The 16,396-nt window shown below is 53.1% G+C and overlaps 7 protein-coding genes across 7 annotated transcripts; 3 read left to right on the top strand and 4 right to left on the bottom strand.

Moving 5' to 3' along the window:
- Positions 1-2,166: 2,166 nt before the first annotated feature.
- Positions 2,167-4,202, bottom strand: AYO21_11012 (methionine-tRNA ligase; the record flags this gene model as incomplete). The annotated part of the gene is made up of 2 exons (XM_022660915.1): positions 2,167-4,071; positions 4,125-4,202. The coding sequence occupies 2 exons, from the start codon at positions 4,200-4,202 to the stop codon at positions 2,167-2,169; spliced, it is 1,983 nt and encodes a 660-aa protein (XP_022506802.1).
- A 423-nt stretch (positions 4,203-4,625) lies between these two features.
- On the top strand, positions 4,626-5,147 carry AYO21_11011 (hypothetical protein; the record flags this gene model as incomplete). The annotated part of the gene is made up of 1 exon (XM_022660914.1): positions 4,626-5,147. One exon carries the CDS (start codon positions 4,626-4,628, stop codon positions 5,145-5,147), a length of 522 nt encoding a protein of 173 aa, XP_022506801.1.
- A 497-nt stretch (positions 5,148-5,644) lies between these two features.
- On the top strand, positions 5,645-6,944 carry AYO21_11010 (hypothetical protein; the record flags this gene model as incomplete). Its single annotated transcript, XM_022660913.1, has 2 exons — positions 5,645-5,779; positions 5,829-6,944. 2 exons carry the CDS (start codon positions 5,645-5,647, stop codon positions 6,942-6,944), a joined length of 1,251 nt encoding a protein of 416 aa, XP_022506800.1.
- Positions 6,945-7,522: 578 nt separating this feature from the next.
- Positions 7,523-8,650, bottom strand: AYO21_11009 (D-xylulose reductase A; the record flags this gene model as incomplete). Its single annotated transcript, XM_022660912.1, has 2 exons — positions 7,523-8,572; positions 8,627-8,650. 2 exons carry the CDS (start codon positions 8,648-8,650, stop codon positions 7,523-7,525), a joined length of 1,074 nt encoding a protein of 357 aa, XP_022506799.1.
- A 443-nt stretch (positions 8,651-9,093) lies between these two features.
- AYO21_11008 (glycolate oxidase, subunit GlcD) lies at positions 9,094-11,115 on the bottom strand (the record flags this gene model as incomplete). The annotated part of the gene is made up of 5 exons (XM_022660911.1): positions 9,094-9,165; positions 9,225-9,400; positions 9,451-9,562; positions 9,612-10,756; positions 10,824-11,115. 5 exons carry the CDS (start codon positions 11,113-11,115, stop codon positions 9,094-9,096), a joined length of 1,797 nt encoding a protein of 598 aa, XP_022506798.1.
- Positions 11,116-12,497: 1,382 nt separating this feature from the next.
- AYO21_11007 (hypothetical protein) lies at positions 12,498-13,726 on the top strand (the record flags this gene model as incomplete). Its single annotated transcript, XM_022660910.1, has 2 exons — positions 12,498-13,532; positions 13,598-13,726. The coding sequence occupies 2 exons, from the start codon at positions 12,498-12,500 to the stop codon at positions 13,724-13,726; spliced, it is 1,164 nt and encodes a 387-aa protein (XP_022506797.1).
- Positions 13,727-14,637: 911 nt separating this feature from the next.
- On the bottom strand, positions 14,638-16,359 carry AYO21_11006 (hypothetical protein; the record flags this gene model as incomplete). The annotated part of the gene is made up of 2 exons (XM_022660909.1): positions 14,638-16,208; positions 16,302-16,359. The coding sequence occupies 2 exons, from the start codon at positions 16,357-16,359 to the stop codon at positions 14,638-14,640; spliced, it is 1,629 nt and encodes a 542-aa protein (XP_022506796.1).
- Positions 16,360-16,396: the final 37 nt, after the last annotated feature.

Genomic DNA, 16,396 nt, shown 5'->3' with positions numbered 1-16,396 from the left:
GGGGAGGGGTTGGGCTGTATGAAGGGGGCGGGAAAGCCTGGATTTTTGGCGGAGGCATTGTGCAGGGTGAACAATACTACGTGAATGTGATAGGGAACGCGAAATATGAATCTTCGAAATTGGTCGTCAGTTTGGAAGAGCGCAGTATATCTCGAGAAGACGAGGAGCGTTTATAGTCGTATCTAACGGCCCTTTCTGGGTCCGATTGTCGAAGGATCAGATATTTTATTTAGCTCTGTATGTAAGTGTCGTTGGTGAGAGCATAGCCAGATTTGATATGCCTCCACTAGACGCTCAGCACGACATTCCTGCAGCTTCGAGATGGCTTGGGCTGACTGCGTTTGTGGACGGGAACAGCGAAGGGTCGTCCTGAATACTCGTAGATAGACTGCCGTGGTTTCTAACGTGGACTAGATCGAGAAGTGGGTGGATAAGACGCCATCTCACGGATACTCGCAAAGGCGGGACAGTAATCACCGCTGAATTGCCAACAGGAGTAGAGGCTTATAGGCCCCTCTATAGAGGTACGTGGTGGATGTTATTGGCAGTACCCATTGACCTTTCTGGGTCAATCCCTCTCTTCTCCAGTAGAAATTGACTTTGCACCCGGGCTGCCACACGTCGATCCCGCTCAGGTTCTGGATGCCTGAGGAAAGAACGGACAGAACCAGACTCGGCAGCACCTCTCTACGTCTGCCCTCCTCATGTCTGACCCATTCCTCTCAAGGGCTTTTGACTTGGACTTGAGGCTGATCACCCCACATGCTGACTGATACTACCTCAACCGGTCGATCCAGTGGTACTTACATCGGGGCTAAAAAGAAGGATAAGACAACACCCTTTTCGGTGGCGCAGTCCAACATAATGGTTGACTAAAGTGTCATCGTAGTCCGGGCCCCAGATAGGCATCCCAGGACCGCAACCCACATATACCTCCTGCTCTCGCAATACAACGCCATGACATATTCGGGCAGAGCTCGGAGGGAACTAGAATGGGTGCCATCTAAGGCCTCGGTGGCTGAGTCAGGTCAGCCTTATCAGCCTAACAAAGTTCCTCATACTCTCCACGTCCCCTACAAAGAATTGTTCAGTTTTGATGTGTAATCCCCACCAATGTCAAACCACAAGTTCATCTCACGGGGAAAGAGGTGGGTAAATGCAGCCGTCAAGCGGTAACAACGACGTATATACACGTCCATCCTACATGCTGTCTCCACAGTCGTACAATCGGTAACAGTCAATCATCATTCTTGGCGGAGGACGGGGATGGACCTTGTAATTGTGTTGCAATACGAGTAGCTGGGTCACTGTCAAATTTCCCTCTCTAGAAAGGGCTCTGATCCGTGGATGATGGTTCCCCACGCAGAGCCAGTGATCGGTGTCAAACGAAGCGGCCGAATGTACGCGATGCAACGGATATAGCCACATCAAGTATGATGTAATTAGATAGGAGCAGTATCTAAGTCCGAATATCGTAAGAATAGGTAGATAAAGCCGTTGACAAGTCTGGAACTTGCGGCCGATCGCGACAGGTACCGAGTGTGGGAGTGAGCCAATCAGCATAGGGCACTCGCAGCATCGTGAGCTGCCGCTTTTTGACCCCCTAAAGAAGACTTGGCATTGTGGAGATCGTGATACCTCGTGACGCGCCAGGAATGGAACGTAGGAGGTATAATAGTCGCCTTCAATGCTCAGCCCTAGATCTCGGTGGCGCGGAGAGTCCCAGGTAAGCACTCTACCTACCAGGCCCGCTGGAGGATCTTACGAAGCAGAATAACGAGGTAGACGAGAATGATGGTAACCCCTTTGCGCCCAGCTACCGCTCACAATTCAGTCTGTTGGAGGTAAACAGTGATTGAATGATGTTAGCTGTTCGAAAGACAAGTAGCGAGAGGGGATATAGAGTGCGAAGGTAGACTCAATGGGAAAGAGACCACAAAACAAATTGCTCGCAGCGAGAACCCGACAGGGCATACCTTGCAACGTGTCTTCATTTCTGCTCGTGCCACATCATCATCTCTTCCGTTCTATCAATACAAAACCTTCGATTTGCCGACAAATGCCTCCATGTTTCGAAAGATTTACGCCATGACGTTTCTACCTTCTTTCTCGTATAGTGCTGGCGTTTGTCTCGACTGCACGTAGCAGAGCTCTGTTCTTCCCAGCTCAAGACGTCGGTATCGTTACCTGCGCGACTCCATCGACGACCTTAGCTAGCGCCGCGTCCTCTCCGACATCAGCAACTCCGTTAGCCAGCTCTTTTCCTTCCTGCCCCCCTTTCGCGCTCTTCTCAACGCCTCCAGCCCCAGCCGCAGCCGCAGCCTTTTGAGCTGCTTTCTTAGCCTTGACCTTCTCCTTCTGGGCGGCTTTCTTCGCAGCAACCTCTGCCTCTTCCTTCTTTTTCTTCTCTCTTTCCGCCTGATTGCCACCGAAATAGTCTCGCCATTCGTCGGCCTTTTTCTCGTCAATTCTTGTGAAGAGATACTCAGCCTTGCCGATCTTGTGCCCCGGCTTGATGTAGACAGGAAGCCAGCCGTTGGCAACGTCTTCCTCGGAAGGGATCTCCAGGAATGGGCGATCGAGTTGTTTCCGTATCGACGCACAAGTAGCAGGAAGATATGGTTCGAAGATGGCGGAGCAGAGGTAGATAAGGTTTATCACAGTGCCCACAACTGCGGCCGCAAGAGCGGGATCGCTCCCAATAAGCGAGTTGTCCAGTCGGTGAGCCTGGATCAAGCCGTTCCCAGCCTCCGCAATCTTCATGGCGACAAGGAGACCGTTGCGAAGGTGCACCGCCTCCATTTCTGCGAGATACTGCTTGAGAAGCTCCGTAATCTCAGCCAGGTGCTCCTTAAAGGACGAAGGTAAGTTGTTGGGATCAAATTCTGGTATAACCCCAGAGTAGGCCTTTGGGGAATTGACCAATTTAATGACCCTGTTGACAAAATTCCCGAGTTTAGCAAGTAGCTCCGAATTATTGCCATCGATGAATGACCGCCACTCAAACTGCGTGTCACCTGATTCCGGTCGGTTTTTGAGCAGATAATACCGCCAAACATCCGGAGGGACACCGGTTTCTTTTGCGTTGTTTCCAAAAACACCAATACCACGGCTCTTGCTGAACTTGCCATTCTCATAATTGAGGTATTCGGTTGACGAAAGGTGGTGTAGCATGGTCCAGTCCTCCCCCGTCCCCATCTGGCATCCAGGGAATACGACAGAATGAAAGGGCACGTTGTCTTTTCCCATGAATTGATATAATTGGACTTGGTCTGGATTCTTCCACCATTTTTCCCACTCATCTGTGTAGTTGGCAGTGATCGATGGGTAGCCAATACAAGCCTCAAACCAGACGTAAAAGACCTTGTGCTCGTAGCCAGGAAGGGGAACAGGCACGCCCCAAGCCAAATCTCGAGTGATGCCTCTCTCTTTCAGACCTTGTTTCAACCATGACTCCGTGATGACTTTGGCACTCCGTGACCACCGGCCATTCTCAATGGACCGTTTTGAAAACTCTTCGATCCGGCTTTGCAGCTCATCCAGTCGCAGGTAGGTATGTTTCGTCTCCCTCGTCACGGGAGTCGCCCCATCGACCTTGCAGCGGGGATTAATCAAGTCTAGCGGATCTAAGAGACTCCCACACTTGTCGCACTGGTCGCCGCGAGCATCGTCGTATCCGCACTTTGGGCATGTGCCTTCGACAAATCGATCTGCCAGAAATTTTCCGTGCTTCTCGCAGTATGGTTGACTGTTTATGTGTTCAGTCAAATGGCCATTGGCGTGAAGTTTCAGGAAGATATCCTGGGAGATGTCGGTGTGTTGCTTGGTAGGAGTCCGTCCAAAAATGTCGAAACCCAATTCGAACCATTCGTAGATTTCGGCGTGAATCTTGTTGTATTTTGTGCACAGCTCTTCTGGTGAAACTCCCTCCTCTAGCGCCTTTGTCTCCGTGGCGGTGCCGTACTCGTCAGTCCCGCAGACGAAGAGAGTCGGTCGTCCACGGGCTTTGTTATACCGGGCAAACACATCGGCGCTAAGCACGCTACCGACGATGTTGCCCAGATGAGGAACCTAGAGGAAGGAAGTTAGTCGCTGTCCCGGGCGCAATATCTCGATCGACTCACATTGTTAACATAGGGCAGAGCGGAGGTGACAAGAATGTTTCGCTTGCCGTTTTGAGGGAGGATCTTTTCGGAGCCCATTGTGGGCCAAGATTGAGTTGATCGAGGGGGAACAGGAGTGATGCAAGCGATTCTGAAAGACTTTGGTGAGACGAGGCACAATATAAACCTACAGACACCCCGGTTGTGCTTTGCGTTGAGTTAATTCGGAAAAGAGACGCAGGATGGTGACTGGGAGGGAGAAAAGAGTCACCAAATCCCCCACCACCGCAGTGACAGCAGCGCAAGTGGTTGCCAAGGCGCTAATACTGATGCTTATTTTTAAGGCTCTTGGGCTCATACTAAGTCGTTGTGCGCCCTTTGACTTCTTCATTCTCTCATCTGCTTCCTCCAAGTTCCTGCTTATTGTCCAAGTCACGCGAGTTCTTCTGGTGCAGAGCCGCTTCCTTCTAGAACCTTCTCGAAGACGCTGAAAAGACATTAAGCAGTTATTCGTGATTCGCCATGGCCACCGACCCATTCGATGACCTCCTCGAGCTCGAGAATGACTATTATCAGGAAGGTTATGATGCTGGTGTGGCTGATAGCACCTACGCTGGCATGATCGAAGGTAAAGTCTTTGGAATCGAGAAAGGATACGAAAAAGCTCTGGAATTGGGCAAACTACACGGCCGTGCTCTTGTTTGGCGAGAACGATTATCTCTTTTCGAGGACGTGGTAAAGATGGACAATGCCAAATCGGAAATCCTTGACTCTTCAAGACTGGGAGAAGTCGTCAATAGGCTTTCACAGCTATCCGATAACACCCGTTTCCGAAGGCACATAGACGGCCTGTACACTTCTTCCGACGGCTCTACGATTGTAAAAGACAACTCAGACGATGCGGTTACCGAGTTTGACGACCGGGTTGCAAGGTCAAAGGCAAAGGCTAAGGTCATTGCGAATATTGTGGGCGAATCACTCAACTCAACCCCGGCCTCGAATCTAGGCATTGAGGATGCTACCGGCTTGCAAGCTCGACATTGAGAACGAATGGTCTAGCTCACTGTGGATTCGAGACCTGGTTCGGAATGGAGGTCGTCAACCCCTCGGACGATGTCTTGAGTCCTGTGCAGATACCAGTGCGACCTGCATCGGGCGGCAGTTGTACCCCGGTGGCCTTCTTGCAGGCTTCTCCGCAAACTGCCGCCACTTTCGCTGTTCAGCTAAGCCCGTTGCCGTTTAGGCTTCACTAGTGGATATGCAACGACGATCCGCCACACTCCTTTCCGGCTTTCTCCCTCAAATCCAGAAACGACTTGCGGGGTTGTCGTCAGTTTCCTCAGACCGTTTATGGCTATGGTACCACCAGAATGTTTACCAAGTAGCTATGACGGTTATGCAAACATTCGTTCTCCGCATCAGTGGACTTGGCTGACGACGGGTGTCTGGTATACCCCGCAGGCGACAGGATGGATACAAAGCCTGCAACCGCTGCATTTCCTCTACAACTCCTCCCTCATCCTCAGAATACGTGTCGCACAATGAAGGCAATCACTGGATTCTTCTCTCTGGCCTTGGCCGCTGTGGCCGTGGCTCAAATTGAGCCATCAGGGGTAACAAGACCAATCGTTCAAGACTGTGGGTTCAATGGTACTGTAGTCTGTGTGAACAAATATGTGAGTGTCTTTCTGTGCTACTCACGGGGCTGTGGCTCATTGGAACTAGGCCGCCGTATTGCCTTACCACTTTAACCGGTCTATCTCCAACAACAATGCCGACTACGACTTCCGAAACACAAGCGTGGGAAATGCTTCGACGTTTGACCTCCTCGGCGGAGCAGATTTCGTGGTCTTTGACCAAGAGCGTGGTTTGCAGTACCTAGGATCGAACCCAAGCTATCAGTTCATGTTTGCAGTCTCCAGTGCTGTTCACGAAGCTCCCGTCTATGCTCCCGAGCAGAATCTTTTGTTCATCTCTCAATTGGCTCCTCCTCCCGGCTATCTGCCACAGCTCGTCGTAAACTTGAATGACGATCCCCCAACGTTGAGCGAGTACCTACCAGATCCACCGATCTATGCCCCGAATGGCGGCACCTTCCGCGATGGTCTTATAGTTTTTGGCGCGAGCGGAGGAAATGATAGCATCGGCGGAGGAGAGCAGAGAGCCTCTCTTCGAACGGTGGACCCTGCCACGAATGCCTCCACTGTGCTCTTGAATAACTACTTTGGATTCTATTTCAACACGATAGATGACTTGGCTGTCCATCCGGTCACGAGGGACATCTTCTTTACCGATCCCCAGTACAGTTGGTTCAATGCTTTGACAGACACCGCCCCGCAGTTACCGACTGCCAGTTATCGTTTCAATCCAAGCACGGGGGCCACATTCCTCGTCGATGATACCTTGGAGCAACCCAACGGCATCGCATTCTCTCCAGACGGCGATACACTGTACATCTCCGATACAGGCGCCGTGTCGGGAACCATCGATGGTCGGCTCGGCAGCCACGGTACTACCTTTAACACCACAGGGAAACGTAATATCTATGCTTGGGATGTGTCAAACAACGGCACCCGATTCACCAATAAGCGCGCCTTTTATCTTGCACAGGACTGGGTGCCAGATGGATTGAAGGTGTCGCAAGAGGGGCTTGTGCTCACCGGTTCGGGCCACGGTGTCGATATCCTAGACGACGTCGGCCAGCTTCTCATCCGAATTCAGACAAACTACACGGTCCAGAATTTCGCCTGGACGGGAGAGAATCTTACCACCTTGTGGCTCATGGGAAACAATGGCATCAGCAAGGTTGAGTGGAACATCACGGGGCAGAAACTGGACTAACTTTGGTCGGGGCTGGCCTCGCGACAATTTTCCACTGGCTCGACGCGCTCCGGGGCAAGAAGTATTCATGTACATATGCCATGGTGTCAATCCGAAACTCTCCAATATCTTATTTGGCCGCATCCGGCGAGGAAAGTAACAACGGATGTGTGTACAATTACGAATACAACGCGGTCAATATTTCTTCCCATCTTAGAGGAGACATATTGAAGGGCCTCTGTAGGATCCATCCTGTATTTGGGCGAGCTTTCCCTCAGGTATTCATGTACAAGCCTTGATAGATCGCTCCCCGTGTAGCTCCCGGTGTAACGTAGACAGTCCATACTCGCAGCGTTGATTGATCGGTACCTCCTTTCCTTTCCTGCCATGTTGCCATTCACATTTGAGATATGGCTGTCAAAAGCCCCATGGCAGGACAGGAGGGAGGGAGAGAGAGAGATGGGAACACTCGGAAATGAAGAGGAGTATGATATGGGCATGCACCGCGATTGCACAATCACAAGGAACGTCGTAGATCTATGACAGAATTAGGTAGAACAAGGCCTTTTCTTTTTTTGATACAGCATCCTTCAAATCCCCTATTTGGGCCCCTCGATCAGCACCTTGATGGCCTTGCCGGCCTTGACGTCCTCAAAGGCCTGCTCGGCGTCGTCAAAGTTGACTTTCCGGCTGATCAGCTTCTTGACGTCGATCTTGCCGCTGCTGGCGAGGTCGACGGCCATGGCGTAGTCGCCGGGCCCGTATCTGAAGCTGCCCTTCACGGTGAGTTCTTTGGTGCACGCCGCCATGATCGGGAACGTCATCTCGTCCCGGCCCATCCCGCCTTGCACGTAGCTGCCGCCCATGCGGAGGACGTGGATCGCCGTCTGCACGCTGGGTTCTGCGCCGCTGGCGTCGATGGCCACGTCGGCGCCCGCGGGCAGCTCGTTCTCGTCCTTGAGGCGCTGTGCGTTCTCCGCCGCGGAGACTTTGGAGGGGACAAACGTCGACGTCGCAGCGAAGGACTTGGCAAACTCGAGTCTCTCCGTGTTGATGTCCACGGCCACAACCTTGGTGGCGCCCAGCGCCTTCGCGACGGCACAGCAGAGAAGTCCGACGGGGCCGGCACCAAAAACAACCACCGAGTCACCCTGCTTGACACCCGACTGCTTGGTGATGTGGACTCCCACGGCCAGGGGCTCCATCAGCGCGCCTTCCTCCAGCGCCATGTTGTCGGGCAATTTATAGCAGAAATCCTCTGGGAGGATGTAGTATTTTGCCAGCGTGCCATCGTACGGCGGGGTCGCCGCAAACGCCATGTCCGGGCACAGGTTGTATTTCCCTTCCTTGCACCGCACGCAGTACCGGCAGGGAATCCCGGGTTCCATGGCGACGCGATCGCCCTTTTTCAAGCTCTTGACGCCGGACCCGACCTCGAGCACCGTGCCTGCGGACTCGTGGCCCAGAACCATAGGCTCGTTGACCACGAAATGTCCGATTCTGCCATGTTGCCAATAGTGGACGTCTGAGCCACAGATGCCGGTGTAGTTGACTTGGAGGAGGACGTCCCGGGACCCTGTAAGCTTTGGTATGGGCCTATCTTCGAAGCACACGTCTTTGATTCCGCGGAGGACGAAAGAGTTGTTCTCCTGCGTCTGGTCAATCTTTTGGCTACAAAACACACAACATGGGTGGTGGCCTACCTTCGTTTGCGTTTCTGTGGCCATGTTCTGGAGAGGTATGTGAAATGTAAACAGGGAGCACGGGTCGGCTACAAGTAACTGCGGGGGTGCGCAAGATATAGAGAGAAGACTGTCACGGGTCGAAGATCTGGAAATTGTTGCTATGTGAGATCAGCTATAAAGGCGGGGGTTGTTGAACCTGCGGACCGCCTTCCACTGTAAGTAAGAGTCCTCATACCAGCGGCGGTCCATCTCAAATGACACGCAGATAAAACACCACCGGAGGGAGCACACGAAGCCGCAATGGCTGAGAGATTGAGAAATTAGCCTAAAGACGGCGAACTCAACAGGAGGAGAGGGCGAGGACGGTGCCACGGTGCGGGGCAGGAATTTTTTTATGATGATGACGAACTCCGAAGCGGGCCATTGCTCGCCGACTTGAAAGGGCATCGGTCTAGAAATATCCCGAACCACGACACCAACGAGGCTCAATGACCTTCCTCGACCTGGACAATCTTGTCACAGTTGAGCAGTCCCAGAGGGTCGAATGCTTGCTTGAGCTGTATTCCAAGATTAGTTTCGACACATCTGATAAAATCCAGATTGGCTGGGATCTGACCTTGCGCATTGCATCAACAGTTTCCTCTCCCAGCTCTTCTCGGAGATACTCCCGCTTCTTCAGCCCAACACCGTGTTCACCCGTCACGGTGCCCTCCATGGCGATGGCACGTCGGATCATCTGATGAACCAACCCTTCTGCAATCTTCTTCTCGGAGTCATTATAGAGGAGAATGGCTAGCAAAGGTCAGCTCTTGTAGCAAACGGCGCAGTGCGGTGTTTCTCACTGTGGAAGTTCCCGTCTCCTACATGGCCACAAATACCACCGATCAAGCCGCTCTTGGCTACATCGTCGTGGGTTTCCTGAATGATGTCTGCCAGTCTGCTGATAGGGACAGCCTGGTCCGTGTCAGTCTTACCCCAGAGGTGTGGACAGCGTATAACTTACCACATCGGTGGTCCAAACGTGGTCGCTGCTGTTTTTCCGCATCGCCATGACACTCCACAGGGCCTCTTTCCTTGCACTCCAGAGTTCTGCAGCCTCGTCGTCGTTCTTTGCGAACTCGAAACTCTGGTTGTGGGTTGCTTTGGCAATGTTCCGAACGATCTTGATTTGTTCCTTGACGCCATCCGTTGTCCCGGCAAACTTGAAGAAGAGAGTGGGAGCTTCTTGCCATGGCCTGCTGGTCATTCCACTTTTGTTGATGCAGCGCATTTGCACATCATCCAGAATCTCCATCCCGGCAAGCTGGATACCGTCCCCTACAACTCTCGCAACACATTCCGCCGCGGCGTGGATGGTGGGAAAAGTCGCAACGGCAACGGACTGGCTTTTAGGGAGAACCGTGATCTTCAAAGTGGCTTCCGTGACAATACCCAGTGTGCCCTCGCTGCCGATGAACATCTGAGTAAGGTTGTAGCCTGCGCTTGATTTGCGGGGTCTCCTTCGTGTCTTGATGATGGTCCCGTCGGCGAGGACGACGGTCAGAGAGACGACCCAGTCGCGCATTGTGCCATACCTGTAAGCATTTGTTCCTGAGCAACCCGTGCCTACCATGCCCCCAATCTTTGCTCCTGGGCCTGGGTCCGGCGGGAAAAACATGCCGTGCCCTTTGAGCTCTTCATTGAGGTCTTCCCAGCCAAGAGCGGGTTGTACCACGATATCCAAATCTTGAGGTCGGAAGTCCAATATCTTATCCATTCTTGCCATGTCAATGCATATTCCTCCTCGTGTGGGCGCAAAGTGGCCTTCGAGACTGGTACCGCCAGAGAGCGCCGTAACGGGAATTCTTCGTTCGTGACACACTTTCATAATCTTGGACACTTCTTCGGTGGTGGCAGGGTATACGATAGCAAACGGTCTTTCATTGGGCTTCGTTGTGTAAGAGGACCATTCTGAACCTGAATGCGAATCGAGATCGTCGGGAACCGTCGAGACATTATCCTTGCCCACGATTTGGGCAAAATCGACCCAAGCGGCTTGTAGGTTGGAGGCTCTTGTATCGTGTTGAGGCGGCTGTGCTTTGGACAGAGGGGTCGTGGAAGAGGCGTCGAGCGGTCGTTCGCCCCTCTTCCCTAGGTAGAAAGCTGCGGCTGCGACAGACAGAATCACTTGTGATGTTAGCGAAGAAGAGAGGCGGGCAAGAGGTAAGACAAATACCGAAACTGAGACTGAGTGTCCTGCCCCCAGCACCTCCTCCCCGACCGCTGGCTGCCTTTATATATTGTTCCTCTGAAGCTCTTTCACGTTTCAATCGGTCTGCGGTGCTCTGATACAGCTGTCCTCGAAAGGACAAGTTTTCTTTCGCATCACCTGGGCCTTTGTCTTCGAACTTTGCAGGCGAGCTGTGGAACGGCCTCGTAGCCCAGGGAGCAAAGCAGGAGGTCCTCTCTCGCTCGGCGCATCGCAGGAGGGAGCCGACTGGACGACTGAGGCGGGCGATTGACTTCATCGTGGATGCGCAGTCGAAATGAATCAATGGATGTCTGCTGCTGGTTCCTAACGCATTTTCGAAGGCATGTCTACAGATATAAAGACACAGCCCAGCTCACCGTCAAGGAGAACGCAGCGATGCAACAATTGAGGGCCGGTATGAATTGCGGAGAAGATGATGGGAGGGAGGAGAGCGAGGCACCGCTTAGCCACGCTTAGTTGACTGCCGTTTCAATGGATTCGACGATGTTTCCCCGAAGCCACGGCTCCCCAGAATTTGAGAAGTCCGTACCCCCCTTACCAAGCACCTCGAGCATCACCAGCACCGAATCGTAAGCTTCTTTCCTAGGTCATCCCGTGTCCCTTTGCTGCTTTTGTCTAGGCGGCGGTCTAGGCGGCGGCACGCTTAACACACAAGTCCGCCGCCAACGCCTAAGCACTACTCTGTGCATCCTCCCAACTTTCGGAATTTTCGCATTCTCCCCGTCCATCACGAGGGGACAACTATAGCTGAACAGTCGCAGATACAACATCGGCACAGTCTCCTGACCAAACATCTCGGGCGATCGGATTCAAGCTGCACGATCCCACGACCAGCAAGTTGTCGTGCTAGGAAAATGCTTACCAGTTTGACCACGAAATCCCGCATTCCGCATTCCGTATTCCGAGCATCCCAAGCCTTACTCGTACCTATCATTCTGTACCTCGCTGTGCGATGGGAGAAAGTCACGCCTCTTCTGCAAGACTTGGGAGCAAGACCTTTGATGCAAATACCAAGTCCACTGACGATACGGGCATGGCCAACGAGGATCCTGTTCATTCTCTGACAGAATATCTTGTGGCGTATAGAAAAGCCGGTATGGCTATTGGGTCAGATCAGGTGTCAACAAGTCAGAAGCGTGTGCCACAACTCCATTGCGACAGATTGCGACATCGGGTTCGAACGGTCACCAGATGGGACTGACTATTTTACCAGTTCTATAAAGCACTGCAAAGCCGGTACATGGTAAGATTGAGGCTGTTACCTGATCTTACTTGGCCCCTTCTTTGCTTTGATCGATGTATTTGCGGTTAGACATACCGTCTTCGGCAGAGGTGTTCAAGTAGTGCTCCAACTGCCCAGACTTATCATCAACAAGGGCCGAGTCGAGCCTCTCCAGGCACTCTCAGGCTCTGGAATCTTTTACCAATACGAATCAATCGGGTGTCCCCCCGCAATTGTGGCAATTCAGGGAATGGCGTGATCCGATACGCGCCTCCAATATAACAATATTCTCCCGAGGCTCAGCGCTTCTCTGGACCCTGTGATTCTTTTGTCAAATGCTAAATCTGTAACGAAATACCAGGGTTGTTGAATATCGGCTCTGTAAGATTGGCAGAGACTTCCGCCAGTGCCGCACGATGTCTTTCTCCAGCATTCCGATACTGGATCTCTCGCTGGCGCGGGACCCGGCCACGAAGCCGCAGTTTCTCGTGGATCTCCGCCATGCGCTGCTCGAAGTTGGGTTCCTGTACATCAAAAACACGGGGATCCCGCCCGCCCTGATCGACGAGGTCATCAAGCTGGGCAAAGCCTTCTTCGATCTCCCCGAGGAGAAGAAGCTGGAGATTGAGATGAAGAATGCGCCCTCGTTTCTCGGCTACAACAAACTCGGCATGGAAATCACGCGGTTCAAGACCGACTGGCGCGAACAGGTCGACTTGTCGACGCCGCATCCGGTCCCGGGCCCCAATGATCCCTTGTACAGGAACTTGTTGGCGCCGAACCAGTGGCCTGATCCCAACGCGCTGCCGCGCTTCAGGGAAGTATACGAAGACTATATGGCGCGCATGGGCGAGATGAGTATGGAATTCACGAGTCTGATAGCCGAAGCCATTGGCTTGTCGCCGGACGCATTCGCGCAATTCTTCGACGAAGCGCAGCAGCACAAGTTGAAGATTGTCAAGTATCCCGATCTGGAGGAGTTGGGTGTTGAAGGGGAGGCGCAGGGTGTGGGCCCACACAAGGACAGCATGCTCACGAGTTACCTCTTGCAAGCCAGCCATCACCGTGGACTGCAGGTGCAGAATGGCGATGGGCAATGGGTAGACTGCCCGCCCATCGACGGGACATTTGTGGTGGCCATTGGACAAGGGATGGAGGCGCTGACACAGGGCGTCTGCCAGTCAACGACACACAGAGTGCAGAGCCCGCCTCGAGGTACCGGTGCACGGTACAGCATCCCCTTCTTCCAGGGCGTCAGCTACGACGCGACATTCGAGAGCATGGACGTGCCCGACTCGGTGAAGCAGCTGAGAGCAGACATCCTGGCGAAAAGGGGCGGCCAGCGCTTGGACGACATCGAGTTTACATTCATCAAGGGCATGTGGAGTCGACTGGGCGAGGCGACCTTGATGAACAGGATCAAGAGCCACCCTGACGTGGGCGAGAGATGGGTAAGTTTCAAGACTGCCGTTCTACACCTCGTAGAGGCACCATGCTAATCTCTACCCGCGAGCAGTATCCCGAGCTCCTGAAGAAGATCCGTGCCGACCAGGCGGAGGAAGCAGCCAAATTTGCCGCCGCCGAGGCTGCAGCGAGCAAGCCGACGTCGATTCCAGCGCAGCCGCAATCCATACAGGCCCATTAGGTGGTGTTTAAATGAGGAAAAGACTTATCAAGACGACGCTCTGATGTCTAGCCTTCTCTTTCAAGCATTGTAATCGTTTTTCTAGATGGACGATGTAGAACGACACAGGGTGTGAACTTTGTAGGGATGTTTTAAGTCACCACTGCTTTGTTACCTACCACAGCACTCCGTCAGTCACCCACCAAACACCCAGACCACATTCACCTGTAGCGAATCACGCAACGTGACGACCATCGAGCCCCACAATCCACAACTCACAACCCGCTATCGCAATATATCCGCGCCAGAATGAGACAAAAACCAAAAAAAAAATAGTTTCCAAACATATTATATATGTCCAAAAGACAAAAAAAGCAAAAGACACGACCCAACATCATTAAACGCAGATGTAGGAAGTGTAGAGTAGAAACGACCGTGGAAGGATTCGAACCCTCGATCTTTGGTGAGAATGGTGTACGAAATTCATAAGAACCGAAAACCAACGCCTTAACCATTAGGCCACACGGCCGGGCCAACCTCAAGCTCACAGAAATTTGTGGCAGAGCTTTGTAGCCTCAATTTTGGGGGCTAAACATTATATACATGATTAAAAATTGGTGGAGATGGGTGGAGACTCGGGGAGAAGGCCTGCGGGGTTTGGGCGAGGGCGCTGGCACGCTGGCTGGCTGGCTCGCAAGCTGGGTGGGCAGAGAGCCAGTAGGTAGTGATACTTCTGTACCGAGTACAAGTACAGTATCGTACTAGGAAGCTACATTCGTACTTGGTATCTACATAGTTCCATAGTACCAACCATCTTACATACCGTACCTATTTAAAGGGCTCGGGTGAGTAAGTACCAAACACGGGGATCGGTACCTCCTAAAAAACCTTTGTTCTTGTTCTACATCCAAGGACCGTGGATTGCTGTAATTCTACCAATTCAACCAATCCGACATGAAGTCGGTCCAAAAGTCTTCTGCCTCTCGCTGCTGCTGTTCGTGTTGATGCTGTTCCACATGGCTTCTCTCGACAGCGGATGTCCTCTCATCGAGATCTCGCACATGCCCCTTGTCGTCGATGAAGGAGTTGACGAGCTCATAGGCCGATTCGTGCTGGTGGTCACGGTCATGGTCATGGCCATGGCTACTCTCGCCGGAATTCAGGGGTGGTTCTTGTGCTGTCCCAGCGACGCTGGCCTGGCGCGTGACCGCGGTCAAGATCTTGTCGAGCCAGTCCAAGAGATGGGGGGTTTTGAGGGACATGAGTGCTGGCTCAGTCTGCGCCGCGAAATCAGCCATGAGGGCTCGGAAGCGACCGACATGGTAGGGCGTAAGAGATGGAGAGTCTGCTCGGCTCGGGTCGTACATATTGTGCCTTTCTAGACGAGCGAGGAGGAACAAAGTGGTGATCAAATGCGCCCATTCGATGATGCCCAGCTGCACGAGATAGCAGAGCCCCTGGTTCAGGATGTTGGAGAGGAGTGCTTCAAAGTGCTGGACGCTCAGTCGGACATCCTCGGCTGACATGGACTTGGGACTCGAGGATTTCAGGACGCTGTACGCTGCAACGAAATGGTAGCTCGACTTCATCGTCGCAGGGGACTCGGGGCGCAGATATGCGGTTTTCCATTCATCAAGGCCCTGCGACGGCCTTATATAATGTTCCGACGGATTCCCGTCACCGCGATGCAGGCTGACGAGGTGCATCAGCTCGACCAACGCTGGTGCTTCCTTGTCGAGAGGCCGTGGCGATATGTCGACCAGCAACTTCGCGGCGTTCCTCAAGCTCTCAATGCACCGCATATTCTCGGGCCTGTCGTACCCCAGCACGCCGCCACCACAGTTGAGATAGTAGCACAGTAAGAATGCCCGGATGGTATTCACATCTTCATCCCCTCGGACCGTAAAACTCCTGTCTCTGGCAAGTCTCCTAGGAAGCCCGAGATCGGCGACCATGCCGTTCGCAAGTTGCAGGAGCTGGTAGAATTGGAGCGTCACGGGATCAAAGCGGTGGTGGTACCACAGCACGTAGGTCAGCAAACCCTGGAAGAGCTCCATGCTCTTCTGTCCCTTGACGATGACTCGGTCGGCGAGCACGTGGCGAAACACCTCGCCTGCTTGCTTCTCGAAATCTGGGTCAGCGCTGCTTCCGGTGAGGATGGCGGCGAGGAGCAGCACTGGGGAAGATGACAGAAGCTCATCGAGGGTCAACGGAGGTAGGTGGAGGGCGAAAGGCGCCAAGTCAACCATTTCTTTGTAGCGCTCGAGAAACGTCGTGCATTCGTGAGTCGACGCGGACATGACGGTGTCCCAAGCGCCAGGCAAAGGCTCCCTGACTGCCAATGTGGCGAGCAGCACATTACCGAATGGCTGTAAATCATCACCAAGGGCAGACGGCGCCGATGCCGATGTAGACGCAGACTGCTGTACCGTGCCGGACCTCGACGGATCATCGAGGCGGTGGCGTTGCTCACTATGCCGTTTGTCTGCCACATCGTCCCAGGCTCGCAATGGAAGCACATCATGCCTCCTAGCAAATCGTCCTCTCACTCTGGTCCCAGATCAGCCCAATCCCCTACCCTCAATTTACAGCTTACCTCTTCTGCGGGATCGCGCGCTTGACCGCCTCATGAGGCACGCAGACGACACCGCCATCTTCACATCTGGGATATTGTAAGTTCTGGAAGAAACC

The sequence above is a fragment of the Fonsecaea monophora genome (genome assembly GCF_001642475.1).
Source record: "Fonsecaea monophora strain CBS 269.37 chromosome Unknown Scaff139, whole genome shotgun sequence".
Taxonomy (NCBI): domain Eukaryota; kingdom Fungi; phylum Ascomycota; class Eurotiomycetes; order Chaetothyriales; family Herpotrichiellaceae; genus Fonsecaea; species Fonsecaea monophora.
This window is presented reverse-complemented; position numbering and strand designations above follow the sequence as displayed.